This window comes from Carlito syrichta, unplaced genomic scaffold, assembly GCF_000164805.1.
Source record: "Carlito syrichta isolate Samal-C Ts95f unplaced genomic scaffold, Tarsius_syrichta-2.0.1 Scaffold304598, whole genome shotgun sequence".
Taxonomy (NCBI): Eukaryota; Metazoa; Chordata; class Mammalia; order Primates; family Tarsiidae; genus Carlito; species Carlito syrichta.
The window spans coordinates 1,025,443-1,053,372 of NW_007248694.1; the positions used below are offsets into that span (position 1 = coordinate 1,025,443).

At 49.2% G+C, this 27,930-nt stretch overlaps 1 protein-coding gene across 1 annotated transcript in view; it reads left to right on the forward strand.

Moving 5' to 3' along the window:
- The first annotated feature begins 4,345 nt into the window (after nt 1–4,345).
- The window catches only part of SLC9A1 (solute carrier family 9 member A1), a 51,779-nt gene continuing 28,194 nt past the window's right edge, over nt 4,346–27,930 (forward strand). Inside the window, exon 1 of the mRNA XM_008060350.1 lies at nt 4,346–5,425. Coding sequence (XP_008058541.1) covers nt 5,086–5,425 — 340 coding nt within the window. The 5' untranslated portion in view covers nt 4,346–5,085. The remainder of the gene's footprint in view (nt 5,426–27,930) is intronic.

The window sequence follows — 27,930 nt, forward strand, 5'->3', positions numbered from 1 at the left end:
GAACTGTGCTTGACATACATTGGCCTTTTCATCCTTGCAATAACCTTACAAGGCAGGTGGTGTGACCCTACACACCTTTCATATACATAAACAAACTGAGAGACAGAAACAAAGCATGACTTTCTCATGATGAACTGCTAATAAGTGGCTGAGTGGATCCTCTCCTAGTGTCATGTGTCGGGTGCCACGTATCTGTTGATGTCATAGCTATAGCAATTCCATAACATTTTCAGCACTTGTGGTGAAAGGATTCAACTAGTGGACCTGGGGACAGATATGGCTTAAGCATGGGAGATGCCACCCAGGGCCCGGGCATCCTGAGGCTGTCCTGGATCTGCAGGGGAAGGGTCTGCAAAGACAAGACCTTCCTGAGTCAAGAGCAGTATGGACCTGGAATGGTTAAAAAATGAGGACATAAGGCCGGGCGTGGTGGCTCATGCCTATAATCCCAGCACTTTAAGAGGCCAAAGTGAGAGGATTGCCTGAGCCCGCAGGTTCAAGACCAGATTGGGCAATTTGGCGAGACCTCATCTCTACAATAAAATCAAAAAAATTAGCCGAGTGTGGTGGTGTGTGCCTGTAGTTTCAGCTACTTGGAAGGCTGAGGAGGAAGTATCACCTGAATCCAGCAGGTCAAGGTTGCAGTGGCTGTGAGTGTGCCACTGCACTCCAGCTTGGGTGACAGAGTGAGACAGTAATTTTTTTAAAAATGGGGACATGCTCAGACAAGGTTACAAATATTTCAGTATATTTTAACTGATTGTCTTTATCAAGAAAAGACTTTTAACACACAATACACAGCGATATGACTTATTTTAAAGTATTAAATTCACAGCATACTACAGGTAGTATGTAAGGGTCTTCTTGCTAGTCTTCAATTGTCTCTGTGACTAAATGTGTCACTTCAAGAGGTCCTAACATCAAGCCAAGCGCAGTGACTTATGCCTGTAATCCCCGAACTTTGGGAGGTGGAAGCAAGAAGATTGCCTGAGCCCACAGGTTTGAGACCAGCCTGGGCAACTGGCGAAACCTTGTTTCTATAATAAATCAAAAAATTAGCTGGGCATGGTGGCACATTCCTGAGGCAGAAGGATCGCCTGAGCCCAGAAGGTCGAGGCTGTGGTGGCTGTGAGCATGTCACTGCATTCCAGTCTGGGTGACAAAAAAACTTCCTCAAAAAAAAAAACTTCCTCAAAAAAAAGGTCCTAACATTAAAAGTCTACACTTGAGGTCGTCAGTACATGTATATAAAGATGATGATGGTAAATACATGTGGGTATTTGCTGGGTGTTGCTCTGAGTGCTTCATGCACATTGGCTAAATATCTTCATGACAACCTTGTGAGGTTGGCACTATTGCTGCCCCCATTATGGAGGAAGAAACTGCAGAACAGCATCTGATTTACTCAAGGTCTTGTAACTAATGAGTGGCAGTGCTGGGGTTTAAACCTACACATTGTGTCTATCCGCATCAGGTAGCCCCTGTATTTAACTATTATTCTAAACTGCCTCCCCAGAGATGAGCCTTGGTCACAGGCTCTCCCAGGTGGTTTCTCCTAAGGACTCTTTCCTGGTGTTGTCATGTTGTTATAACCTTCCCCAGGCCAAGGAGGATCTCAGGGCTGGCATTTCCTGGCCCTCCTGAGATCTGCTACCTCCCAGGCTGGTGCCCAATGACTCACTGAGGACTGGAGTGAGGGAGAGTCAGAGAGTGGGTGTTGCCTTCAAGGCTGGAAAGGACTCTCAGTGTCAGGGTTCTGGCCCCAGGGCACCTGGGAAAAGTTGTTCCACTGGCCTTTCCCTCTTTCCTTCTTTCTATACTGAACCTGTGGATTTTTTAAAATTATTTTATTTTTACTTAATTTTTTTAGAGACAGGGTCTCACTCTGTCACCCAGGATGGAGTGCATTGTTGTAGTCACAGCTCACTGCAGCCTCAAACTCCTGGGCTCAAGCAATCCTCTTGCCTCAGCTTTTCAAGTAGTTGAGATTACAGGTGCATGCCACTATGCCCAGTTAATTTTTTGTAGAGATGAGTCTTTCTATGTTGACCAGGCTGGATTGCAATGGCTATTTCACAGTCATGATCATGGTGCACTAGCCTCAAACTCCTGGGCTCAAGTGATCCTCCTGTCTCACCTTCCCTAGTAGCTGGGAATATAGGTACATACCACTTTGACCAGTTATTATTATTATTTTGAGTTGGGAGTCTCACACTGTTGCCCAGGCTGGAGTGCAGTGGCACAATCATGGCTCACCACATCCTTGACCCCTGGGCCCAGATGATCCTTCTGCCTCGGCCTCCTGAAGAGCTGGGATGACAGACGTGCACCACCATATCCGGCTAATATTTTGATTTTTTTTTTTGTAGAGACGAGGTCTTGCTATGTTGAACTCCTGGGCTCAAGCAATTCTCTCAGTCCCAAAGTGCTGGGATTACCATTATTATTTTATATATCTATTATTATTTTAATATATCTTTTGTGGAAGGATAGCATACCTAGAGAAAAGTACACACACGATGAGACTCAATGAGTTATCACAAAACAACATTTGTGTAACATTTGTAACTACCTCCCCAGTAAAGAAATAGTACATTACCAGCAGCATCCTTGTTCCCACTTTATGCCCCCTTGCAGTCACTACCACCTCCTTCTTATCCCTGTGTTGCCAAAACCCAGCACAAGGCCTTGTTATGATGCCCAGTAAATATTGGTCAGATGGAACCAAACCTCTGTGAAACTGCCTATGACCTTGAGCTAATCACTTTGACTTTCTTGGCCTTATTTTACTCCTCTGCAAAATAGAAACAGCATTTCAGTAATTTCAATAGTTTTCTTTTTCTTTCTTTTCTTTCTTTCTTTTTTTTGAGTTGGAGTCTCATTCTGTCGCCCAAACTGGAGTGCAGTAGTATGCTCATGGCCTCCACAGCCTTGACCTGCTGGGCTTAGGCAATCCTTCTGTTTCAGCTTTCCAAGCAGTTGGAACCACAGACGTGCACCACCATGCCTGGCTGATCTTTATTTATGTATTTATCTATTTTAGAGATGAGGTCTCACCAAGTTGCCCAGGCTGGTCTTGAACCTCTAGGCTCAGTCAATCCTCTTGCCTCCAACTCTCAAAGTGCTAGGATTACAGGCAAGAGTGACCACACCCAGCTGGTATTTTTTTTTTTTTTTTTTTTTTTAGCTTTTCCAGCAATGATTTTTTTCTTTCCAGTAGTCACAGATTGATAAAATCAATAAAAATGAACTACCTAGAAAAAAGATAATACTCTTGAATGTCCCAAGATAAAGTTGCTCTAAATTTTCTAACTACTATCAATTTCTGCAGTATTTCATTGGTAAGAACCAAAACCATAGATTCAAATCTCAGTTCCTCTACTATTGTGGGTTGAATTGTGTCCCATCAAAAAAAGTTAAGATCAACCCCCCCATGCCCATGAACATGGACTTTTTTGGATAAAATCTTTGAAGATGATAGGTTAAGATGAAGTCATTAGGATACACCCCTATTCCAACCTGACAGGTGTCCTTATAAAAAGGAGAAATCTGGACTCAGAGACGAAGACACAGAGAGAACTCCAGGTGGAGATCGGGAGGGAGTTATGCTGCCACAATCAAGAAATGCCAGACACTGTCAGCAAACCACCAGAAGGTAGGAGAGAGGAATGGAACAGATTCTTCTCCATAGCCCTCAGTTGACACCAACCCTACCTACACCTAGAGGTTCCAACCTCCAGCCTCCACAACTGTGAAACAATACATTTCTGTTGTTGCAGTCATACAGTTTGTGATACTTTGTTATGGCAGCCCTAGTAAACTAAGACAACTACTTACCTACTAGCCAAAAATTCTCTTTGTCTGTTTCCTCATCTGTAAAATTGGAGCCATAATAACGTGCCAGGATGTATTTTAAGCACTTTACATGGATTGTCTCATTAGTCATCATATTATCCCTCTGATATAGATACAACTACTATCCCCACTCTTCAGATGAGAAAGCAGTGAAACAGAGAGGTTAAGTTGCCCAAGGTCACCTGGTAACTTAATACCTAAAATAATATATCCTTCAAAGGATTATTGGAAATACTTCATAAGACTGCGGATGTGGATGTGAAAGCACTTTGGAAATAGTAGAGCATTTTACTTGTGTTAGTTAGAATCTCTGTAGATTCAAGACTTTTTTTTGACCACCTCTGACTCTTCCTCTTCCTACGCGATACTTCCTTCCCTCGGCGACAGAGGCCGCTGCACTGCGAGGGCGCTGACAGGTCCCTCTAGCCCGCTGCGCCGGCTACTCGCTGGTGTCTATAAGTGGCAGCGCCGGGCTCAGTCAGGCTTCAGTCCGCTGCCGCCGGGGCCGTGGCTGGGGCTAACGGTGGCGCTGGACGTGGAGGATCTGCAGCTGGGCCACGGCGGAGCGCAGCGCCACCCCGCGCCGGGGCCGCAAGGAGGGGCGTGTTGCTGCCGGCCCTCCGCGAGCCGCCCCCAGCCCGCGCCGAGGCGCCTTCCCGCCAGGCCGCCTGCCTTCGCCTTCCGCCTCCCTCCATTTCCCCGGAATCTCAGCCCGGCGCGTTTGGACCCTGGCCCTTCTCTGGGTGGGGAAGCTCCCGACCGCTTCCCGGCTTCACTCCTTCCTCGCAGCCTGGGCTCCCAGCTCCCTCTCTCCTTTTCCTGGACTGGGTCTCACCCCTTTCCGTCCTCTTCTTTTAGCTCAGGCTCCTCTACCCCTCTTCAGCCCAGAGTCCCAGCTCCTCAGTCACTTTCCTCAGCCAAAGGTCCCAGCCTTCCTCCTTCCTTTTCTTGCGCGGGGTGTCCTGTACCCTCGTCTCTCCCTGGGGCTCATTCTCCTCCCTCCTTTGGTCTCCTCGTCCCTCTTCCCTGGCTTGGTGTTCCAGATTGCGGACCCAGCGTTCCTCCACCCTTAGAGGACGGCCTCTACGAAAATACCTCCCTGAAACATGAACTTTTCCTAGTGACTACCCCAGTCTCTCTTCCCACCTGCTGACCTCTTGCTACCTGTGTGCCAGGTTTTGCTGTCACTTGGCTAAGGGTCGAGGCTTGCTGGGCTTGGGGAACAGCACGATGCTTCTGTGGTCTGGCATCTGTGGCCTCTCTCTGCCTAGGATCTTCTCTTCCTGGCTGGTGGTGGTAGCCTTGGTGGTGCTGCTACCCGTTCTCAGGAGCCATGGCCTCCAGCTTAGCCCTACTACCAGCACCATCCCAGCAAGGGAACGCTCGATTGGGGATGTCACCACCGCCCCACCGGAGGTCACCCCAGAGAGCCGTCCTGTTAACTATTCTGTCACTGAACATGGCATGAAGCCACGAAAGGCCTTTCCAGTCCTGGGCATCGACTATCCACACGTGCGCACACCCTTTGAGATCTCCCTCTGGATCCTGCTGGCCTGCCTCATGAAGATAGGTAAGTCCAATTTGCTCTGCTGCTGTCGTGACCACTAGACAGGTGAGCTTCTTGCCTCATGTTTTACCATTTGAAGCTGCATAAGTATAAGGGTCTGTACTACTCCTGTAATGTGGACAGCCTCCAATGCCATCTTGGTCCTTCTCAGATTCCAACTCTGTGGTCTCTGTCCTATGGTATGAGGGCTCTCAGCACTGGAGCCAGCGTCATGCACAGGAGAGAGAAGGGTTAGGATGGATGTTTCTGATACTAGGTACCTTCAGCAAGGGTTCCAGGCTTGGCAAGTCTCCTCTGGCTGGGCCAGACCCCAAGAGGAGCCAGGCACCCAGCTGTGTGTGAGACAGAGAGGAATGTCTTCTGGAGAGTGGCACATTCTGCTCTGTCAACAGCAAGCGGTGAAGTTTATTACATGCTTCGTGGGAGTGTGTTCCAGGATGGAGTATATTTCTACTTGGCCTGCTTGAGGAGTTTGAGTATAGTAGGGACTGGGTCGTAGGAAACTTACAAGTGTGGTGGGACATGAGGGATCCCCATATTCTCACATCCCTTCATCTCCAGAATGTTATCTGTCAGCTTTGCCTGCCCAGGCTTGTTAGGAGCCCCCGAGTCAGTTTCCAGTCCAGAAATGCCATTCTTTATACAGACTATAGACAAGGGGAGGGGCCCCGGAAATTTCTAAAGTCTGTTAAGGTGGTGGAGGGAGAGTGGAAGAGGTTGAGGCTTGATCTTACTTTAGCTCACCCCCATGTTGGCACCCAGCTGTTTCTCAGGGTGCTGTCGGAGTCAACCAGGCACTTGGGCCTGCTGCACAATCAAGTAGGTGAAGTACAGGGGGAAGGGCGAGGGGGATTCTGGTCTGAAGAGACTTTGAAGCATTGCTTTTGGGGGAAGGAAATAGAAAAGTTATTCCCTCCCAGAGGATAGGTCTCCCTGCCAGGGCCGAGTGCCCTTTTCTGCTGGGTGATTGGTAGAGCTCACTGGAGCCTGCATAGCCCAGAAGTCCCTAGAAGTGGTGTCCAGGGGGACTTTGAAAGCTGTCTTTGCTTTTTCAATCTGCCCCCAGTTAGCTGTGGAAGGCATGAGGTCCTGGGACTCTGCTCTCCTTTTTGTCTGAGATTTGGGCTTGGGGAGTTTGAGACTCTTGGCAGAAAGCCTTGCACCTCTCCAAGGACGTGCAGGAGCTGGGTGGTGATAGCAGGCTGGTGTGAGGCTCTGGGACATGCTGCAGGAGGGCAGTGGTGCATCTGATGTGATAGGTCCAGGAGCTGGGTTCCTGGTGCAGGGCTCTGATGCTGAGCCGGTCAGTGTCAGGGCCTATACCCTGATGGCAGCCAGCTTCCTTACGAAAAAAATCAAGGACTAGGCAAGGGGAACAACATGTATTAATTCTGACATAAATGCATGACCTTGAGCTAGGGCCTTATTCTGCAGGACTCCCTCACCTGTGAAATGGGTAAGAATTTATCAATTCGACTGTATCAATTGAGTCACTGAAACCCTGTGTCTTAATTTGTTGTAAGAAGCTGAAGTGACCATAATGTATCATTTGTCTGTGTGGGACCAGGAGGAGGCCTCACAAGTGCAGTCTGTAAATTGCCTCCTCTCTCCAACCCTCTCACTTCATCTGGCATTGTATTAGGGCATTGGGGGCTGGCACACACTTCTGGTGGACTCATTGTCTGCTAGTGGTACAACAGCATGACCACAGACCCCACTCTGGGCAGTCAGAAGTTTGTCCCTTAGGCCTTATACCTCTAGACCTAATGGGGTCAGGGCTGGCCTGCTTTGTGTACTGTGCCTGGGACTCTGGGCAGCTGGAGAGCAGAGATGGTGCCATGGCAAGGGTATCATGCTAGAAGTCAGGAAAACTGGCTTCTCATCCCACCTCCCTCTTGAACCAGTGACCTTGGACCAGTCATGCCTCCCTACCTGTCAGTTGGTCTTTGTGGCCCTATCCAGGTTTGACATTTTTGCCATTCCAGTGACTGAAACCCTGGCAAGTCAGCTGGCCTTTGGCCTCAGTTTTCCCATTGTAAAATGGAGAGGCTGGACGTGATCTCCTTTGAAGTTCCAAAAGTCTGTGTCCCTGGCTTGGAAGGGCATTTTTCTGCCTCTGGAAACAGAGGAGCCCTAGTATCTGGCCATTCTGGGGAAAGAGTGAAGAGAAAGATGGTGAAAAGATCTCAAGTGTGCAAAAGTGAAAGCCCATTTTCCCCCTTCACCTTTGCAGTGTAGAATTGAGGTTGCAGTGTAGAATTCAGCTTCCATTCTCTGAGCCTCAGTTTTCTCAGGTATAAAATGGGAAATAGTAGTTTCTAGCTATAGTGCTACTGATATGATAATGACATCAATAATGCATATACCTGACTTTATATACACAGGATGAATTCAATGAGTGGTGGCTACCCCTATTAGTATTTTAACCACCCAAGGCAGATGCGTCCCTATCTCAACCTCTTAGCTTTTCTCTGAGGCTGGAGGATTATAGATCTCTCAAACCTAGGCCATCAGGTATCCTTCCTTAAGGTTTCAGGGTTTGGATGTGTCCTATTCTTCAATTCACTTGAGCTACCTCCAGCAGCTGGTTGTGGGGGAAGAGGAGATGGCACCATCTGCCTTGGAGGATAGGGGTGGGGGCTGAGGCCATGTTCCCTCTGCACTTTCAGATATCCAAGAGCCCGGAAGCTTATTTTGGGGTCTTGCCTATTCTCTCAACGCCCCAGCGTGGGTAGAAGTTACATTGGAGCCCTCATTCTGTCATCTGTGGCAGCTGCTTACCTTGTAAGGTCTCCCTCCTTTTTTTTTTTTAGGTCCCCCTCCTTTAAGAATAGAAAGTGCTTTGTGCAGTTCTCCTTCTTATCCTAATCATGGAGTGAGAGCCTCAGGTAGATACTTGCAGAGACTGGTGTGGGAGGGGCAGGTTGGAAGCTTCCAGAGTAATGCTTCTGGGTTCTAGTCTATCTGATTCAGTGGGTGACATTAGGTAAGTCATTTCCCTTCTTTGGGCCTTTGTTCTCTCCCTAACAGGAGTTCTTGCCTTTTCCTTGGGGGGAGGGGAGGGAGCTAGGATTTAGGCTATTGGGAGAACTGTGAGAATGACCTGAAGCCTTAGGGTTAGATCCATTCCCCACCCCCACCCCACGTTGTGCTTTGAACCCTGCATGAATTCTGCTTTGTTCCCAGTTCACCTGACTCCCAGTCCAGTGCTTGTTCCAAGGGAGAACTTTACTGTAACTCAGCTCACCACTGGCATCCCCTGTGTTTGTTTGCCCATATTTCTGACCCGGAATGCCTGGCAGAGGCCCGGGAGCCCATAAAGCTGGTATTCATCTTGTCTCCTGACCAGGAACAAAAAAGTCTTCTTTTGTCTCTTTACATCTTATGGATGTTTTTGGTTTTGGTCTTTGCAAAGCGTATCCTGCCATCTCCTTAGAACGAGTCTATGAGTAGAGGAGATGGGGTCACTGCTCACTTCACATGTGTGGGTATCGGACCCAGAAACTGGTTTCCTGTAAAAACGGCTCTGGAAGTCTTCCCTCTCACTTCTCAAAAGAAGACAGGAACAAACAGCTCAAAGGTCACCTTGAAACTGTCTCAGGAAGCCCAGATGGGACTCTCTAAAAAGAAAGAGGTGACTTTTTTCTCTTTGGAAAGTCAACAGACTGACTGCAGAACAGTGGGAGGGAGGTCAGTTGGGGATTGAGAGGAGGACTTCAGGTAGGATATGTGTCTTTAGGAAGTCCAAGACACTTACAGGACCTAGGTGGTCAGATTGCCCAGACTTCATTCAGCTGAGAACCCATGAGGTTCGCCTTTCTTCTCCTTCCCAGCTAACCTCATCCCACCAGCTCTCGTATAAAGGAAAATATGGTCAGAAACCCTGGGTTCTGCCTGACACTGCCTTCTCGATACCTGTGTGACCACGGACCTTGGGGGTTCATGCACCTCATTTCTCTGAACCTGACTTGCCTCATCACCAAGACCAAGGTAAAGATTGAACATGGGCATGCCTAACTCACTGTAGTAGCTTTCAGGGTCCATTCAGATTCCCCCGCTTTTGGGATGTCTTCCTAGCCCACTGAATCCTTTTCCCTTATTGTTTATCCATAACTTTGGCATGAGGCCTAGCCTGCCCTGTGACATCTCTGTTGGGGTATGTGTTTTAATAATAATTACCATTTATTGAGTATCTACAGAGTAGTGTCAGGCACTATATAAAAGCAACCTCATTTAATCCCTACTCAAATCATATGTGATAAAGGCTATCTCTGTTTTGCAGATGAGGAAATGGCTCAGAAAGGTTATCTTCAGTGATGTTGAATTGCTATTTATTTTCTGTTTGAGTCTTGGTGTAGCCTCTTAGAGGGATGCAGCTGCATCTCCTGCCTCTCGCATTCCTCTGCCAGATGCACACAGCCCTATGCTGAGTAGTGCCCAGCTCACTGCACCTGCACTTGGGAATTGTAGGACTCCTTCTAGGAGATAGGCAGATGTCGATGGTGAGAACCCTCTTTCTGCCCTGAGAAGGCTGTAGGTGTTCTGTCCCTGGTTTTGGGCCTGTCCTCTGCCCCTATGAGTCTGTATGGGCGCGCCTGAATCTAGCAGTCAGGCTGGGCCTGTTCCTTGTTCTCTGATAGTGACCCTGCCTGCCGTCTCTGCTGGTGCCTTCTCAGTGGTCTGATTAGAGCTTGCTTCTTCCCTGCTTGGGCAGAGGAGAAATGCCAGTTAAAGGGTGGTTTCCTTTAACCAGCAGGAGGTGGCTGATCTTGTGACTGTGACCTCCTGCCTCTGAGCAGGAAAGGGGGTAGGCTTCTTTTAGTCACCCTCAGGGTCAGCAGGACCTGTTGGAAGCAGGTAGCACTACTTTCTTGAACTAGAGTCTACAATGCAGGAGGAGTTTAGTAGTGATTCTCTTTAGTACTGAAATTTGTTTCCAAAGCACCTGCATGTACAGTATTTAATTTTGATCTTCTCAGTGGTCCTGTGGACTAGAATAGCATGTGGTATTGATGTACCCATTTTCCATCTAAAGAAATTGAGTCTTTGGTTATGACCTGTCTGAGGTCACTTAGCAAGTAACCGGCAAAGGACTCAAGGCCTTGTTCTCTTTCCTGCTAGGCCAACATGCTGGGTCATGGTAAGGATTGAGGGGAACGAGAGATCCAAAGGGGCTCTGAGGAGAGTAAATGACCAGACACATCCACATTGGTAACTGGGTAGTTGTCGGAAGGGACCCAGTTCCTCCTGAAGGAAGGAAGGGCTGAAGTAGCTGGGTGGTCTGGAGCCCTGACTGGGTCAGCTCCAAGTTATTATCAACCCACCTGTACTTGCGAGAAGGCTGGGGGGGACAAAGTCAGACTTAGGACTGTCATTCTCATAGTCCTTGTTTGTGGAGTGGTAACCCTTTGAAATGGAGAACTTTTCCTGTCCCTCAAAGTGTTGTAGGCCCTCTGGGAAAGGAAAGGAGAGGCAGGGAAGTGAATTACAGCAGAAAACATGAGGGAGGGTGTGGGAGGTCAAGAGAACTGAGATCTCTTTCAGCTCTTTACTGTCCAGCTGTGTGACCTTAGGCAAAGCACAACCTCTCTGAGCCTCTGTTTCCTAATTGGTAATATTTTTGTTAAATACTTTTTAATGATATTAGCTGCCACTTAAGCTCTGATTCAGAGGCTGCATAAGGTACTGGCACAGCTAGAAAACAGGCATTTAAGCCCCATCTGTGTGACTCCAGAGCCTATGCTCTTTTCATCCTCATGCTCTGATACCAAGGGCCTTTTCAGTTTAGAAATTTAATTTTTCCCATAATCATTAAAGGTTTGAGTATTTCAATTCTTGGCTGCTCCCTGTAGATCACTTCTTGGGTTTGGGGGAAAAGCTGTGACCCACTCCAAGTCCCACTGTGAGGCAGATAGCCTTTTTCATAGGTGGTGCATGCAGAATCACACCGGAGTGACAGGGAACTGGAGCTAGGGGGCCGAAGCTTCCTCTGGGAATGCCAGCCTGTACACAACGCCTTTCCTCTTCTCACCCCTCCCCCACCTGCCCCTTTTCCTTCTGAGGCAGGAAGAGAAGGCTCAATCAGCAAACTCAGGACCTGGGGTTATTCCTGAGTCATCCACCGCCTGTGTGGGCCTCATTTTGCAGCACTCACTCCCCCTGCAAATGTCTGAGTCAGACATGTCTCCCCAAGGTTGTCTGCACACGCCGCACTGGGCCAAACCGTCTCTTTAGATGCCGATAAACATCAACTGATACTTTAAGGCAGCCCGTGATTATATGTGGGTATTTTTAATCTTATGGGCTAATCTAATTTTAACTGAACTAAGTTTTGGTTGGGCCTGGGAGAGTGACTGCCCCCCTTCCCTGGGATCATGCTGACTTCATTTCCTTCCCCCTAAAGCTCAGCCAACTTACAGAGCTGGTTTGGGGGTCTGTTAGACCAGACTTGCGCCCTAGTTCTAATATTTCTTGCCGAGAATCTGGAGCTCCTCACATTAGCCTAGCAAGCTCTTTCCTGGAAAGACATGTCCTTAAGCAGCTGTGACTGAGATTTAGGATAAGTTCTGTTCCTTCCAAGGCTTCTTTCCCCGTCTTTAGAGGGACACTACCCCTAAGCTCAGACTGACTTTTCCAGTGTCCATTGAGCCTATTTGAGACCAGGGCACCGAAGGCAGAGGGGTAACATCACAACTGTGTGTTAAACAGAGTTCACAAATTCACCAAAACAATAAGTAGTTAACATGTACATAGCACTTGCTGTATACAAAGTGAAGCTCGGAAAGGCTTATCTTTGCACTGGCCAGCCTGTACTAAGAGCAGCTCATTATGAGCCTGGGTTGAAGACACAGGTCTGCTGAAATCAACCAGCAGGCATTTATCATGTGACCCATCAGGGAACAAAGAAAAGTGAAACCCAGGCCCTGCTCATTAGGTGCTTCCAGTCTGCCAAGGACTGGATAGGCTTCTGGCAGGGCAAAGTGCTAGAGAGCGAGCAGTCCCTGAGGACTGGGGTGTTTAGAGAAGGCCTTTCAAAGGAGGTGAAACTTGAATCAGAGTCTTGAAAGATGGAAAGGAATTACATAAGTAGGCTATGCTTAGTACTGATTCCCATAAGAATGTAAGCCTCTTGAGGACAAGGTCTTTGTTTGTTCCTTTTTAATTTTAATTTTATTTTATTTTTGAGTTGGAGTCTTACTCTGTTGCCCAGGCTGGAGTGCAGTGGCATGCTCATGGCCACCACAGCCTCGACCTGCTGGGCCCAGGTGATCCTTCCACCTCAGCCTTCCATGTAGCTGGAACTACAGGCATGAGCCACCACGCCTGGCTTATTTTTTGATTTATTGTAGAGATGAGGTCTTGCAAAGTTGCCCAGACTGGCCTCAAACCAGTGGGCTCAGGTAATCCTCTCACCTCGGCCTCCCAAAGTGCTGGGATTATAGGCCTGAGCCACTGCACCTGGCCTTGTTCTTGTTCTTCTTATCTGTGCCTGGCATAGAGTAAGGGCTCCATAAATATTTGGGGAATGAGTGAATGAATGAGTGTGTGACTGACTTCTCTGTAGAGATAGGGTTTCTGTGAAACCTTTGGACTGGACAGGAAACCAGTTTGACTGCTCAGAGAGAAGGGAGAAGAGTTGCTCTGTGACGCCAGACTGAGTGCTAGACCAGGGAGTTTAACTGAGTTCACAGGGAAAGTGACACTCATAGTGATGCTTTAGGCATCAACCAGTGTTTAAGTGATGCTGCTGCAGCTGCCTGGCTCTAATGGAGGGTCTGCAAGGGCATCCTCTCTGGGCTGGGTGGGGTCTCTCTGGGAAGATCTGAGTCTGTTTGGCTTGCCCTCAATTTGTGTAAGTAAAAGGAAGATATCAGAGCTTCCTCAGGGAGCTGCCAAGAGCCCTAATTGAATTAAGCTTTTCCTGGGAAGATTCCTCAAGCCATAAACTGCACTGTGACTGTGAATTAATGAGACCAGTGACTATAAACCATACAAGAAGGCAATCTTGTTAATTTATAGTTGTACCTGGACAGGTTTACTTATGGCTTCTCTTTGCTTTTATGTGTGTTGGGTGGGATGGGGCTACAATCTCCTTTCTGTGGCAGATTTATTTTTATAATATGAATAAATAAAACGTGTAAAACGTGTTAATGATAAAACAGAACAAAACAAAAACAACAACAAAACAAAGCCCAGCAGTTCAGAAGGGTATTAAGGTGAAAAGTAAATGTCCTCCTCCTCACTTCTCTGACCAGAGGTTATCACTGTTAACTTTCTTGTCCATCTTTTTAGAAATTCTCTATGCATATATGAGTATGTGAGTGTGTACACATGAGGACAAGTTTAATTTTTAGTTTTTTTTTTTTTTTTTGAGTCAGGGTGTCACTCTGTTACCCAAGCTAGAGTGCAGTGGCACGATCATGGCTAACTGCAGCCTTTACCACCTGGGAAGAGGTGATCCTTCTGCCTCTGCCTCCAGAGTAGCTGGGACTATAGGCATGTGCTACCATGCCCAGCTAATTTTTTAATTTTTTTGTAGAGATGAAGTTTCACTATGTTGCCCAGGCTGGTTTTGAACTCCTGGTCTCAAGCAAGCCTCTCTCCTTGGCCTCCCAAAATGCTGAGATTATAGATGTGAGCCACCACACCTGTTTAGTTTAGTGTTTATAAAGTTTAGTTTTAGTTTAGTTTTTATAAAGTCACTGTGTAAAGGAAAAGAGCTCTAGGCTGAGATTTGGAGACTTGAGTCCTAGTCCCAGCCCTGCCTCTTTCTTGCATATTTGACCCATGGCAAGTCATTTTTTGCCTTCCTGGGCCTTAGTTTTACTATTTGTTGATTTCACTGTGAAAGGCTCTCTGGGACTTTCTGGCAGGAAAGGCAGTCATTCTAGGGGAGCCCCTGCTCTGTTGAAGCCAGAGTACACTGTAAGGCTTTCAGAGGGGAGACTCCACAGCCTCATCTCTTACACGTGGGCCAGTGCTAACATCGAGCCCTGACTTTAAAGTACATAATTCTCAATTACAGATTCATGGTTATCTCTAACTCCAGCTCAGGGTTGTGAGATTGAAGAAGTGGACCTGAAGAGAGCCAGCTCTCTTGCTGGGGAAGTAAGACATCACAGAAGGGAGAAAGTACAGGTGGGATATTGTGTGGTTCAGGCTGGGTTGCTGAGGGGATCAGAAAAGAGGAGAGATGAGGGAAACTTTTTTTTTTTGAGTTAGAGTCTCACTCTGTCACCCAGGCTAGAGTGTGGTGGCACACTCATGGCCATCGTAGCCTCGTCCTGCAGGGCTCAGACGATCCTTCTGCCTCAGCCTTCCAAGTAGCTGGAACCACAGGCACACACCTCCACGCCCAGCTAGTTTTTGTGATTTATAGTAGAGATTAGGTCTCACCTATTTGCCCAGGCTGGTCTTAAAACCCCAGGCTCAGGCAGTCCTCTCGCCTCGGCCTCCCAAAGTGCTGGGATTACAGCATGGGCCACAGTGCCCGGCCGAGGAAAGCTTCTTAAGGAGGTGGTCTTGAGAGGTGGGTCAGGTGGAGAAGAGGACCATCATTCAGGATGGTTGTTAAGGGATCCTGACTTAGGTGAGAGGATGGGCTGGATGACCTGCTGTTCTTCTAGGATATAGGTTTCTAAGATTCTTCCATGGTGGAGTTCACGGATGGAGTTCATGGATGCCCCCAAATAGTTTGGAGACAATTGTACACGTGTGCTTTTGTCGTGGGAAAAGGCCCATAGTAACCACAAATTTGTTTTTTTTAACATGGTTGGTTGTCAGTATGCAAGTAGCCACAGATTCTGAAGGTTAAGAGCTTCTGCCTTTTGTTCTGTGGGAATTTGAAGAACTCAAAGGACTTATTGGTCTGAGGTGAATCCTTGGACAATGTGGTACTTACTTCTGGGATCAGTGGATTTTCCTGAGCGGACTACGGAATACCTTCTATGCAAGGAGGATGAGCCCAGTCAGAATGAGTAAGCTGTGTCCTGAGGGAAGAGAAGGGAAAATAAGTTCTTTTTTTTCTTTTTGAGTCGGAGTCTCACTCTGTTGTCCAGACTGGAGTGCACTGGCATACACACTCACAGCCACTGCAACCTTGACCTGCTGGGCTCAGGCGATCCTTCTGCTTCAACCTTCCAAGTAGCTGGAAATACACGAATGCACCATTATGCTCGGCTAATTTTTCTTGATTTATTGTAGAGATGAGGTCTTGCCAAGTTTCCCAGGCTGGTCTCGAGCCCGTGAGCTCAGGCAGTCCTCTCACCTCGGCTTTCCAAAGTGCTGGTATTATAGGCATGAGCCACCATACCAACCTCACTTATCCTTTCTGAGTTTCATTTTATTTTATTTTATTTTATTTTATTTTTTGAGTCTCACTCTGTCACCCAGACTGGAGTGCAGTGGCTGCTCCCGGCCACCGCAGCCTCGACCTGCTGCGCTCTGGCGATCCTTCCGCCTCAGCCTTCCAAGTAGCTGGAACTATAGACGCGCGCTACCACACCCGGCTAATTTTTTTTTTTTTTTTTTGAGTTGGAGTCTCATTCTGTCACCCAGACTGGAGTGCAGTGGCCGCTCCCGCCCACTGCAGCCTTGACCTGCTGGGCTCTGGCAATCCTTCTGCCTAGCCTTCCAAGTAGCCGGAATTACAAGCATGCACTACCTCGCCCGGCTGATTTTTTGATTTATTGTAGAGATGAGGTCTCGCCAAGTTGCCCAGGCAGGTCTCGAACTCGCGGGCTCAGACAATCCACTCACCTCAGCCTCCCAAAGCGTGGGATTACAGGCTGAGCCACCGAGCCCGGCTCCTTTTTGAGTTTTAATGTGATCATCCATACATGGGGTAACACTTATCTGGTAAGGATGTCGAAGACTTCAGGAAGAGTTCCCACGTAAGATGGGTGGCACAGAATTTTGCACATTCTGAACACACAATAAATGATGGCTCTTAGGGTCCTTCAAGGATCAAGAAGAAGAGAAATACTGGCTTGTTTTCTCTGCCTCTTATATCTCCCAGCAGCTGAATAATCAGCAAAACTTATTGGTGCTCTGCTGTGTGTCCAGTGATGTGCTAAGAACAGAGGTGAGCTAGCTATGGATAAAGAATATTGATCTTTTTAATGAGTACACCCCTAAGGGGAACAGAACACTTCCCAGCCTCTATCAGGAAACCTTTTTGGAGAGATGTCTTTATTCCTTTTTTGATAAATGGAAAAACACGTCCAGAGAGGGAGGTGACCTGCCTAGGGTCAGACAGCCTGATTGTGGCACAGCTGAAGCCAAACCTCAGAGCTTCCCATTCCAAGTCTCATGCTACTTCTCCTATGTAACATTTATGTTATGTTACGCCACCTAGCAGGAGTAGCAAGACTGATTGCCTGAAACATTTAATGAGCAAAGCACCATTTTGTATGACAGCTATAAAAGCACTCAATTTCGCAGAACAGATGATGGTTTTAAAAATAAGCCCAGCTATGATAAGTGCCAGGTGAGCTATGCCAGTGTTAAGGGCAGAAGGTATGCCACTTCTTTTTTTTTTTTTTTGAGTTGTAGTCTCACCCTTGTTGCCCAGGCTGGAGTGGAGTGGCACACTCATGGCCACACAGCCTCGACCTGCTGGGCTTAGTCCTCTCTCAGGAGGCTCAGGTGATCCTACCACCTTAGCCTTCTAAGCAGTTGGAACTACAGATGCATGCCACCACACCCAGCTAGTATTTGTGATTTATTGTAGAGATGAGGTCTCACCAAGTTGCCCAGGCTGGTCTCGAACCCCCGGACTCAGGCAGTCCTCTTGTCTTGGCCTCCCAAAGTGCTGGGATTACAGGCTGAGCCACCTCGCCTGGTCAGTATGCTACTTCTTAGCTTCATCACCCTGTCTGAATCTCAGTTTCCCAGTCAAATGCTGTAATGTCTATAAAGCTCTAAGCACATTGTAAATGCTCGGTAATGGGAGTTACCACTATTTCTGGAGCATTAAATGAAGAGGTAAGCGTGGAGTTGAGCCTGGAGGATGGGTTTTAGGTGTATGGACCAGAGGGTACAGTTGAATGTTACCAGTACTGAGGTTAGGAGTGCAAATGACACCAGGAGCTGACTTGTCTGAGTTTGGTTTTTAGTTGGGAGAAGGGTAGACAAGACATTTAGCAAACATTGATTCATGCTGATAAATGCTATAATGAAGATGGAAAGATGAACAAATATAATCCTAGCCTCAAGGGAGAGGCCGGATGTAAACAGGCACTTATAATGTACTGTGAGGTGCCACAGCAGGGGCTTACAAAGCTTTGGTTGTACAGGAGGGGTGAGGGAGATCAAGGAGGTGCAGGGATCAGGGAAGGCTTCCCAGAACTTTGAGCTGGGCTCTGAAGGTTAAGCAGGAGTTTGCTCAGCTTACACCCAGGGGAGAACTGGAGAAAGGCACAGAGTCATGAATGATACAGAGCCGCAGATCATGCAGAACAATTGACCTTTGCTTTTAAAACCCATTGGGACATTTCCAGCCCTTTCGCCTAACCCCCATAACCCCCTAACACCCATACACGCCTCACCCAACTGCTTGGCTGGGCAGAGAAACTTACCACGCCTATGAGGGAGTAAGTACCTGTGCTGGCTGTCATCCTATATAGGCAGTTAGGAGGGAGCTACCTGACGCTCGTTGAGACCCTGCCAGTTCCTGGCCTTGTGCTGAGAGTCACATAGTGCATCAGACAATGACACACTATGTGCCAGCCCTAAAGCCCACAAGTCATGGTATCTAGCTTTATCCAGCTTACAGCTACTTTGGGAAGGTGAAACGGAATAATTAAGTGCTTGATGGTTGCTATGCTATTGCCTCAAAGCAAAGGAGGCCTTTAGGGAGGGAAGAAATGTGGTTGGAGTTAGCAGGGAGAAGAGACTGTTATGCAGACATCTTCACTAGACCCTTCTAAGAGTAGGGGAGCTGGCAGATCAGTTGAGAACCACAACACCAGCTAAGGCTCTGGGCAGGCACCTGCTGAGAGGCCCAGCCAGCTGGGGGAAAAGTCTGGGTGAGGAGTCAGTGAGAAATAAGACTGGGCAGGTGGGCTGGGCTGGATTCCTGAGCACCTTGAACTCCAGCCAGAGGGGTGTAGCTTGGCCAGGGCTCCTCAGGGTGATGGCAGGCACGGCCACATGGGTCAAAGGCGTGCCCCTTCGCTCCATCTCCACTTTGCTCTCCCTGTCCCTGCCTTGAGCATCTCCAACCTGGGTGGCTCCTGAGCCTCCTGAGTGGTCTCCTATCTTCACTCTTGCCTGCCTGTAATTAGCCCTTCACAGAGCAGCCACAGGGAGCTTTTAGAAATGTAAACCAGCACAAGATGTTCCCTGACTGAAAACCTTACAGAGGCTTCCTGATGAACCTGGGAGAAAATCCAAGGAAGTGTGGCCCACACCTTTCTCCACTTCATGCCGCGCCACCCTTTCCCTTGCTCCAATCACACACAACACCTTGCCTTGCCAGGCCCCCTCCTCCATGTGGCTGCCACACTTGCTGACCCCCAACCTGGAACGCTGCCCACAGACTGCCGCAGGCTGGTGCTCTCCTTCAGCCTGGGATCAAATGTCATCTCTTCAGAGAGGCCTTCCTGACCATCCAGTCTAACATGCAGCACATGCACCACCAGCTGCCTCTGCCCCCATGCCAGACACTATTCTGGATCTGAGAACAGAGCCAGGAACAAGACAGAAGAGGCTCCTGATGTCAGGGGGCTCGCATGCCAGCGTGGTACATTGAACGATGGACACAACAATGTCAGGCAGTGTTAAGTGTCCTAAGGAAAATAGACATGAGAGACAGATGAGGTTACTTTGGATAATCAGGGAAGGTTCTCTGAGGAGGTGGTGCCTAAGTTAAGACCTGAAAGAAGGACCCACCTTCCAAAGACCAGAGGCCCTGAGGAGGGTGTGTTTGAGGAATTTGGAGTGGCGGAAGTATGGTATGAGAATGCAGAGGTAGGCAGGAGCCAGATCTTGGTGGGCCTGTGGGCCCTGGGTTAGAATTCCAGATCCTGTTTGGTGCCATCGAAGGCTTTTGAGCAGTGGGACATGGTCTGACCTGAGGAAGGCTGTGCAGACAGCCTGGGAGGCACATGGATAGTAGTAGGCTCAGGCCCTGCGCTGGCCCGAGTGACCCAAGCAAAGCAGGTCCCTGCCTACCAGCAGCTCAGGCTGGGTCTGTGAGGGTAGCAGAGCAAAGCTTCCCAACAGGCACAGCAGTGAGATGGAAGCTATAGCCTAGAATGGCTGATAGCAGGGACGGTTGAGCAGGTGCTGAGCAGAGTGGGAGCAGATTGGGCACGTGGGATAGGAGGGACTGTGGGCAATAGGCTCTGCTGGACTCCTGCTGGCCACCCTCTCCCTGCCCAGCCTCAGCCCCTGCAGGCGGCGGTCACCAGACCTGTCATGTGGGAGGCGTGGTACTGTCCAGCACCAGGGCCAGACATGCCTGTTCCCAGCTGAACACTATAGTCATGGCCTGGGGAGTTGTCAGACCAGGAAAGGGCAGACCTAGAATTAGAGTATCAGATTTTAGAGCCAGGGGGATCCTAGAGACAGTGAGGAGTCCAGGGGTAACAGAAAAGTTATGGGGTTTGAGATCCAAAGACCTGGTCTTGAATCCTGACTCCTTCACTCGCAGCTGTGTGGTCCTGGGGTGCAAAGGTGTGGAGATTAAATAAGAACGCTGTGACAAGCACCCAGCGGTAACGGCTTGTAAATGTCTGTATGTGCTCATCTCACAGAGGAGGAAGAAGAGGCCAGAACGGAAGTGACTTGCTCAAGGGCCACAGAGCTAGTAGTGAGCAACCCCCAACCCCCAGTCCAGGCTCTTCTGTGGTGATATACGTGGTCCTTCCTACACCATTCCCTCTGGGAAGACGAGGCAGCTTCCCTGGCTGTCCCACCTTCTTTTCCTTCTGCCTTTGAGCACCTACTTTGTGTCAGACATAGCTGCATGGGAGATGGTTCCCACTCTTGAGGCGCTGACACTTTTGTGGGAGAGACAGACATGTAAACAGCTGAAACACAAGGCAGGCTGAAGTGACACAGGGATGCAGCATAATGCAGGTGCACCCTGGTGGCAGAAGGGGCTTCATCTGGCACTGCCACTTAAGTATCTAGTGGCAACGAGGCCCAAACCTAAGTTGGAGCAGCTCAAGAGGGCTTTGGATTCAATGCAGAGGAGGGTGAACTCTTTCCTGTAGATGGGGGAAATGGCAGAGGTCTGGGGGAAGGCCATGACTGGCCTATGTTTAGGACAAAGGCTCTCCTAGCTGATGGGGAATGGACTAGATGAAGTTTTTCCCCAGTGTTCTTGGCTCTGGGAACTTTCTGCCTCCTTTCTCCATGGATAATTAGCCTTCCTAAGAAACTGATCAGATGGGAAACTGCAGGAAATGGTTTGGGACAAGAATTGTGTGGGAGAGCGGAGAGGATGTAGCAGGAGAGGGGGATCTGTGCCAAGCAGCAGGTGGTGGCTCCCTTTGGAGGAGGAGGGAGGGAAGCCTGGGCAGGACTGGGAATTTAGAGCAGGATGCAGGTGGCTCTGGGAGAGCTGAGGCCCTCAAAACTCTGCTGGTTCTGGTCCTGTTCCCTGGTTGGGGAGAGGGGTGAGGCTGACTGGCAGGGTCTGGCTTTTCTGGCAGGGTCAATAGGAGCTGAGGAAAGTGTGAAGCAGTATGGCCCTAGCCCAGCTCTTCTGCTTAGCTGTTACATGGCCCCTAAGGCTCTGGCCCTTCCACATTGGAAATTCCCTTATTGTGGGCCAGGGCGTATTAGGGTGGTGGGTGTGCACTGGACACGGTTCCCAGACAGAGCCGTCTTCCACTGCTCTCAGCAGACCCAAGGCTTTAGCTGTGGCTCTGGCCGCTGCCCCCATTTAGCCTCACTGGTTAAACAGCAGCGCTCCGTGTGCTGAGGCTTCCGGCGAGCCAGGCTCCACTTAGTGCCTGAACCACAGTGGCCAGTACTTGGCGGTAAGGACAAGTGGCTCCCCACATCTGAACACAGGAGTGGGGCTACCTCTGCAGGGGCCCAGATGATGGAGATTAAGGCACCCTCTGGACTGTCAGGGGTCAATAGAGTTTTGTAGTTTAAGGTCATCAGAGTCTAATAGACCTGTCTGAATCCTGCTCCACTACCTGCCAACTATAACACTGGAGGCTGTTTACCTGACTTATGGGTGTCGTCTTTCTGCAGATAATTCTTGCCTGATGGTTTGTTTTCTTTCTTTCTTTCTTTTTTTTTAGTTGGAGTCTCACTCTGTCACCCAGGCTGGAGGGCAGTGTCATACTCCCGGCCACCGCAGCCTTGACCTTTTGGGCTCTGGCGATCCTTCCGCCTCAGCCTTCCAAGTAGCTGGAACTATGGCATGTGCCACCATGCCTGGCTAATTTTTTTTTATTTATTGTAGAAATGAGGTCTCGCCAAGTTACCCAGGCGGGTCTCAAACCTGTGGGCTCAGGCAATTCACTCACCTTGGCCTCCCAAAGTGGGAGATTACAGGCTGAGCCACCGAGCCCAGCCGGTTTGTTTTCTTAAAGCCTTTTTTCTTCTAATTATTTGAGGAATTACATGCATGCATGCTCATATACATGCCATAAAGTACACTAATTGTAAAGTATGCAGCTCAGTGATTATTTGCAAATGTTTGCATCCATGTTAACCACCCAGATCAAGATATAGGACATCTCTGTTCCCCTCTAGGTCCCCACATGCTCTTCACAGTCTGTACCCCCACACTGTCCTGGGGTTACCATTTTTCTGACTTCTGTCATCATCGATTGATTTTACCTATTTTTGAACTTATATAAATGGAATTGTGCAGTAGGTGCTCTTTTGTGTCTGTCTTTTGCTCAGTGTATCTGAGATTCCTCTTTGTCATCACATGTACCAGAGGTTTGTTCATTTTATGGCTGCATGGCATTGCCTCGTATGGATACACCACAGTTGGCTCATTCTCCTGTTGATGGGCTTTTGGGTTGGCTCCCTTTTTGACAATTTTGAATAAAGCTGCTCTGAACATTCGTGTACTCCACAGGGTTTTTGTGACAATTAAGTGAAATAATCTGTTACAGTAAAGTGTTTAATACTGATTTTTTTACTCAGAGCAGGTGTTTAGAACATTTTCCCCCCAGTTTTTTTCTTGGGGGGTGGTGTTAGTAAAAGAAAGAACACCTTAGAGGCTCCAGTTCCCCTTCCCCTCCCTCCCTCACTGAGACCACTAGAACTTCGAGACAGAAGTGTGCCTGACATTCTCTGGTCTAAGAAGGCAGAGGAGTGGTGGCTTGGATGGGGAGGGAGATGCTGCCCCGCTAAACCACAGTGTCCTTCCTATCCTAACTGTACCCCAAGCCATGGTCTCAGGCAATTCCGTGGTCCACCAAACTCATCTCTTCCCTCAAGAAGTCAAGATAGGACCTCTGCTCCCTGCCTTCCTAGGCAGATGAAGGCCTGGGTTTGAGTATTCTCTTACATTTCTAGGTCGGTGTTCCAATTTGAGCCTTCACTCTCACACCTTCAACTCTAGGCTAGAAAGGGGACCCCAGATCTGTGAGATTACAACCTAGGCGGGGGTCAAGAATCCGGAAACAAAACCCTGACTGGCATGGGCGGGCCTTTACCTCACTCCCACTGCTCCTTTCCAGGAAGCATTTGTCGTGATAAGATTTATGTGGTACCAGCCAAGATGGGCCCCACTCTCCCAGTGTTTAGCCACCACACACAGTACCAGGTACCAGGTGACGGAAATGGCTCCTAGTGCTCCAGTTCCCATCCTCTCTTGGAGCCACAGCTCATTAAGAAAGCACTGTGGCAATGATAACAGGGCTTCAGGCAGATCCCGCCTAGGAGTGTGCCCTGTTGGCCCTGGGCGGGGGTTGGGAGGGACTCAGAGCCCTGGTATCTGCTTTCAGGGTGAGGACTTTGAGTGACTCACGCTCTAGTGGCAGTGAATGGTGATAAGAAAGAGTTCTGTACTAAGAGGAGGTGGCACCCCGCCTCACACTCAAGCACCTACCTTACCTAACTCTGTCTTGGGCTCTCTGCCTTCATCATCTTGTGAGGTCTTCACCTGACCCTGTGACGTGGGTAGAGATATCCCCATTTTATAATGAGGACCCTGAAGTCCAGAGAGATTCGCTAATTTACCTAGGATCATACATACAAGAAAGTGGGGAAACTGGGTGACCTTGAATCCTAGGAAATCAGAGTTAAAGAGCCATTTGAGGTCACCTAGTCCACTCTCTTCATTATATGACTGAGCAAGCCCAAGCCCAGAGTGTCACCTACTAAAAGAGCTAGGACACGATGGGGACTGGCATTCAGGAACAGTGTTCTTTCCATTCCATTGATAGCAACATACTGAGGCCCCCCAGCTTGCTCCTCTGAACATTTAGAGATAGTTCTGGTTATGTCTGTCCTTTGGAGAACTGAAAAACTACCCATCCACTTCATTTTCTCTGTGGCTCATATGGGAAACCAGCTGGGAAACACCCTGGAGTATGAGCACCTGTTAGCTCTGGAGTCACTTCCTGGGCTTGCTTCCTGCTTGGACCTGTCACCTAACTTCTCTGAGCCTCAGCTGTCTCATCTATGAAATGGATATGATAGGGCCTATCCCAGTGGGTAGTAGTAAGAATTTTTTTTTTTTTGAGTTGGAGTCTCACTCTGTCGCCCAGACTGGAGTTGCAGTGGCCGCTCTTGGCTACCACAGCCTCGACCTGCTGGGCTCCGGCGATCCTTCCGCCTCAGTCTTCCGAGTAGCTGGAACTACAGGTGCGCGCTACCATGCCTGGCTAGTTTTTTGATTTATTGTTGAGATGAGGTCTCGCCAAGTTGCCCAGGCGGGTCTTGAACCCACGGGCTTAGGCAGTCCACTCACCTCGACCTCCCAAAGCGCAGGTTTACAGGCTGTGCCACCGAGCCCGGCTTAGCTGTAAGAATTAAGACGCCCTCAATAAGCGCTCATTGTTATTATTTACATCCCCATTTCATGAGGAAGTTGCGTGACTGAGCTGTATAGAATCAGGGCTCCCTCCCCAAGTCCCCACCCTCCATGTCTTGCCCAGCAGCGACTGCTGTCCAGGTCCAGCTGCCATAGGCATCTCCTCTGGCCTGCCACAGGGAGGTGTGTGCACGCTGTGCAGGATCAATGGACCCTGCTCAGACCCCGCAGCCTGCATGGGGGCGAGCAGGCACTGACAAAGGCTTCCTTATCTCCTTCCTGGACACTTACTTCAATGGGGAGGGCCGGTAAGCAGGCAGACAGGCAGTTTCTCAACCTATCTACGGCCCTTGACCCTCTGTGCTGGGCTCATCACTGATGGGCTCCCAGCCTCTGGCCAGGCTCTTACTCATGAACCTGTGCCCAGAGAGTGAGAGTGTCAGCAGGAAGCAGTTACCAAGACTGGCATGAGAGCAGATTGTGGCCTCTGGGGTCAAATATCAGTTTGGTGCTTACTGACTGTATCATTTGAGCAAGTTCTTTAAGCTCTGAGCCTCAGTGTCTCCACTGGAAAATGGAAATGGTAGAGTCTACCTCATGGCATTGCTGAGACTAATGAGAAAGCGCAGGGCTTTGTGGTAATTCTCCATTTCCACAGTGGTATGTGCTGGAAGACTGGAGGGCTACACTGTGGCCCCCAAGGCAGTACACATGGGCATTAAGCGGAGGCCTCCAGGCCAGACCCAGGCCTGGGGGCTGCTGCCAGCAGAGCTCCATTTCCCTTCACATTTCTCTACTTCACTTTCTCAGCTGAAGAATGAGATGGGTGATACACAGCAGGGGGCTGCTAGGAGAATTATGCAGCTTAGGTGTACAAAGCATCAAAGTAAAGTGCTCAATCAAAGGGAGTTTTTAAAAAATTAGAAGTGGGATGGGGATTGGCACCATGTTCTAAGTGAGGAACCAGTTTTGGAGTAGACCATACTGGGTATGAATCCTAGCTCTTTGCTGTGTGACCTTGGCCAAGTTCCTTCCTCTCTCTGGGCTTCATCCTTGTGAAATATGGAGGGATTGGATGGTCACAGAGAGCCTCTTCTTCTAATCTCCTGTGATTTCTTGCCACCCCTCTTTTGTCACAGGGGAGGACTGACTTCCCATTGCTGTTCCTAGAGTTCTGTGCCCTCCTGGCACTGGGACCAAGCCCTGCAGCTGGCCATGTCCTCATCTTTTCTCTGCAGTGTCCTCTAAAGGGCAGCCTCCTCTGAGCATGCTCAGCTCTTCCATCCACTCAGTGCATCTTCTGTCTCCTAGAGGCCTGAGGTGACAAACTGTCCCCAGTGTGATGGGAGAGGAGGCAGGGAGAGCGCTGCAAACATGGCCTCTGTCCCCCACCATGCACAGGGCCTAGCCAGCTGGACTGTTTTCAGAAGTATGTGGGACCCTCAGGGTAACCTCTGGAGATGGGTGCCTTGTGCACCAGCTTAGGAGGATGCTGTGACCTCCCCAGCCCTGCCAGCCTTCCTCTGTGACCCTGCTGCTGAGGGCTTCAGGGAACCTATATCTGCACCGGGATGTTCCGCTTTTACAAAGCCCACCCACATCTACAGCTCTTGTGACCTGTACTCAGGGACCCTGAGAATTGTACAGATTCTGTAGGTGACAAGAAGCAGTTTCAGTGTGGCTCCAGAGGGCTTCTGCCTTCCTCAGCACCTTTGGAGTCTCTTGGCAGTTAGACTCAGCCTGAAACCAGTGATGACAGGGACAATGCACCAAGCTCTGTGGCCTGGGTCCCCTGTGCTCCTGTGTGGGTGAGTGTCTCTGGGCCTGGGGTGGGGTGTAGAGATGAAACAGCGCCGTTTGCTGAGTGCTTTCTTTGGCAGCGCCAGCTTGAGATACACAGTCTCATGGGTCTTCAGAACAGCCCTCTGATGTGGAAAAGATTGTAAGCCCTGCTCTTCTGGTGAAGAAAGTGAGACTTAGAGGTTAAGAACCTGCCAAGAGACTGAGTGCAGTGTCTCAAGCTTATCCTAGCACTTTGGGAGGCTGAGGTGAGGGGATTACCTGAGCCTATGAGTTTGAGAACAGCCTGGACAACTTGGTGAGACCTCATCTCTACAATAAATTAAAAAATCAGCCGGGTTTGTTAGCGTGCTTCTGTAGTTCCAGCTACTTGGAAGGCTGAGGCAGAAGGATCATCTGAGCCCAGCAGGGCAATGCTGGGGTGGCCATGAGCATGCCACTGTACTCCAGCCTGGGTGAAGGAGTAAGACTCCAACTCAAAAAAAAAAAAAGAACCTGCCAGCCGGGCGTGGTGTGACTCAAGCCTATAATCCCAGCACTTTGGGAGGCCGAGGCAAGAGGATTGCCTGAGCCCACAGGTTTGAGACCAGCCTGGGCAACATAGTGAGACCTTGTCTCTACAATAAATCAAAAAATTAGCTGGGCATGGTAGCATGCGCCTGTAGTCCCGGCTACTTGGAAGGCTGAGGTGGAAGGATCACTGGCATCCAGTAGGTCGAGGCTGTGGTGACCCGGAGCATGCTGTGCCACTGTACTCCTGCCTGGGCAACAGAGTGAGACTCCAACTAAAAAAAAAAAAAAAAAAATCCGCCAAGAGCCATGGCTAATAGGTGGCAGGAAATCAGATACTCAAGCCTCTACTCTCTTGACCATGGGGTTCTCCTGCCTCCCCTGACTCATAGCTGGGTTGGGATTGAAGCCTGATAGATCCCTGAGAAGAGTCCCCTGCCTGTTCTTCCAGGTGCTTCCCTTCCCTGCCACCTTCCTCAGGATCTCAGCCTGCACATGGGACTACCACCCTCAGCCCAGGTGTCCTTCTAGCCCAGGCCACATCTCTCTGCCACAGTCCCCCAGAATGCTGACCACCCAGGCCCAACAGGAAGCTACTCCTATGTAGGCTGCCACCCTGACTGGTAGAACCTCTTCTCTCTGGGCCTTGCCTGTGGACCTGGGCTGAGCCTCCTGAATGTCAGGCGGTACGTAACCTCTACTCTAGTACAGGGCCCAGCCTCTGTGGTTTTGCATGTGCTCTGTTGAACCCAAGAGTGGGTGGCAGCCACACTGGGCTGCAGAGCAGGCTAAGCCCTAGAGGGCAGACATTCTTTACTCCCTAAGAACAGAGAAGCTCTTGGCATCTCACTCCTCTATCCGAAATGTTACTGTCTGCCCCCTCAGATCTTTCTTGAAGCACAGTTTTCAGAATTATCGTCATATGTCTCTGGGTGTGTTTTGGTTTTGCTTTCTCTCATTGTTTTTATCTCTATTCTCTCCTCTTTTTCGCAGCATCCCTGTGCTACAGATATTGCTCATCCCAGTATGAGAGAGGAAGAAACTGAGGCTCAGGGCAGTACTATGATTTGCCATAGGTCACAGAAAAGTTAAGGTTTGGAATTGGGACAGAAATAAGCTCCCTCATTGGCAGACCAGGGCTCTTTACGCTGCCCGTGCTGCCTTGTGCCATCTTGGTATGGCATGAACACTGTTCTGGGCCCAGATGTCACACTTGTTGGCATGCATAGAGATGGTG